The sequence below is a fragment of the Pocillopora verrucosa genome, chromosome 7 (genome assembly GCF_036669915.1).
Source record: "Pocillopora verrucosa isolate sample1 chromosome 7, ASM3666991v2, whole genome shotgun sequence".
Taxonomy (NCBI): domain Eukaryota; kingdom Metazoa; phylum Cnidaria; class Anthozoa; order Scleractinia; family Pocilloporidae; genus Pocillopora; species Pocillopora verrucosa.
This window is the reverse complement of record NC_089318.1, coordinates 22157586-22158560: the sequence shown is the minus strand read 5'-3', so window position 1 is coordinate 22158560 and position 975 is coordinate 22157586. Positions and strand designations below refer to the sequence as shown.

Below are 975 nucleotides of genomic sequence, written 5' to 3'. Positions count from 1 at the left end.
TCATTTCATGTGGGAGTTGACATTATGAACGGTTTGTATTGCAACGAGTCTTCCCAACATTATCCCTCTATCGCCGATTTCAAAGATCTGCGGCCAACCATCATCACAAACTGTATCTTCAACAGTTTTCTAACTTACACTGCCATCATGTTCAACATTGTGACAATTTACGCGATACACAAAGCTGCGACAATTGCAAAACCCTTAAAGACGCTTCTTCTACACCTCGCCTTTTCCGATGTGGCCGTTGGTTTATTTGGTCAACCACTTTACATTTCACTTCTTATCAAGTGGTTACGAATGGAGAATCCAAGCTGTAACGCTTACTTAATATTAAGTATTTCTGGCGCTTTATTCTCACTTGCTTCGTCCTTAGGTGTTCTAGTTGTAAGCATAGAAAGGTTCTTAGCTGTTCATCTTCACCTCAGATACCAAGAGCTTGTGACTCACAAGCGTGTTGTTTATATGGTGATCTCCATATGGATGTACAGTACATTTGTTTCTTTAACAACATTGTGGGGGCTGCGAGGCACTCGAGATGCTATTGGTTTAGCTAGTGCAGCTATTGCATTTATTCTCATATTGATATGCTATATCAAGATTTATTTAACTGTCCGAAGGCACAAGAATCAGATACAGTCCATGCAAATACAAGGAGAAGCTCAGTCAGATGAGATAAAAAAATTTGCTGCCCTCATTAAATCTACAATTAGTATTTTCTACGTAACTATCGTGCTTGCAATTTGTTATTTGCCTTTCCAAATTTGCTCGGCTGGTTTTAGAATCTATGGCTCGGGCATTGCTTTGAAAAAATTTCATCTTCTCTCTCTGACCCTCATCTTTCTTAATTCATCGCTGAACCCTGTCATCTATTGTTGGAAGATGAGACATGTTCGACGCGCTATCATAGACATACTTCGCAAGATGTCTCGGAGCAGAAATCAGTCATCCCACCTAACCATGATTCAACCATGA

At 39.9% G+C, this 975-nt stretch overlaps 1 protein-coding gene across 1 annotated transcript; it reads left to right on the top strand.

Annotated features, from left to right (window-relative positions):
* Positions 1–975, top strand: LOC131775232 (adenosine receptor A2a-like). The gene has a single exon (XM_059091333.2). It carries the CDS (start codon positions 25–27, stop codon positions 973–975), a length of 951 nt encoding a protein of 316 aa, XP_058947316.2. The 5' UTR covers positions 1–24.

Bases quoted from the DNA above. Each gene is read 5' to 3' on its own strand.
- LOC131775232 (XM_059091333.2), top strand. From the start codon at position 25: ATGAACGGTTTGTATTGCAACGAGTCTTCCCAACATTATCCCTCTATC.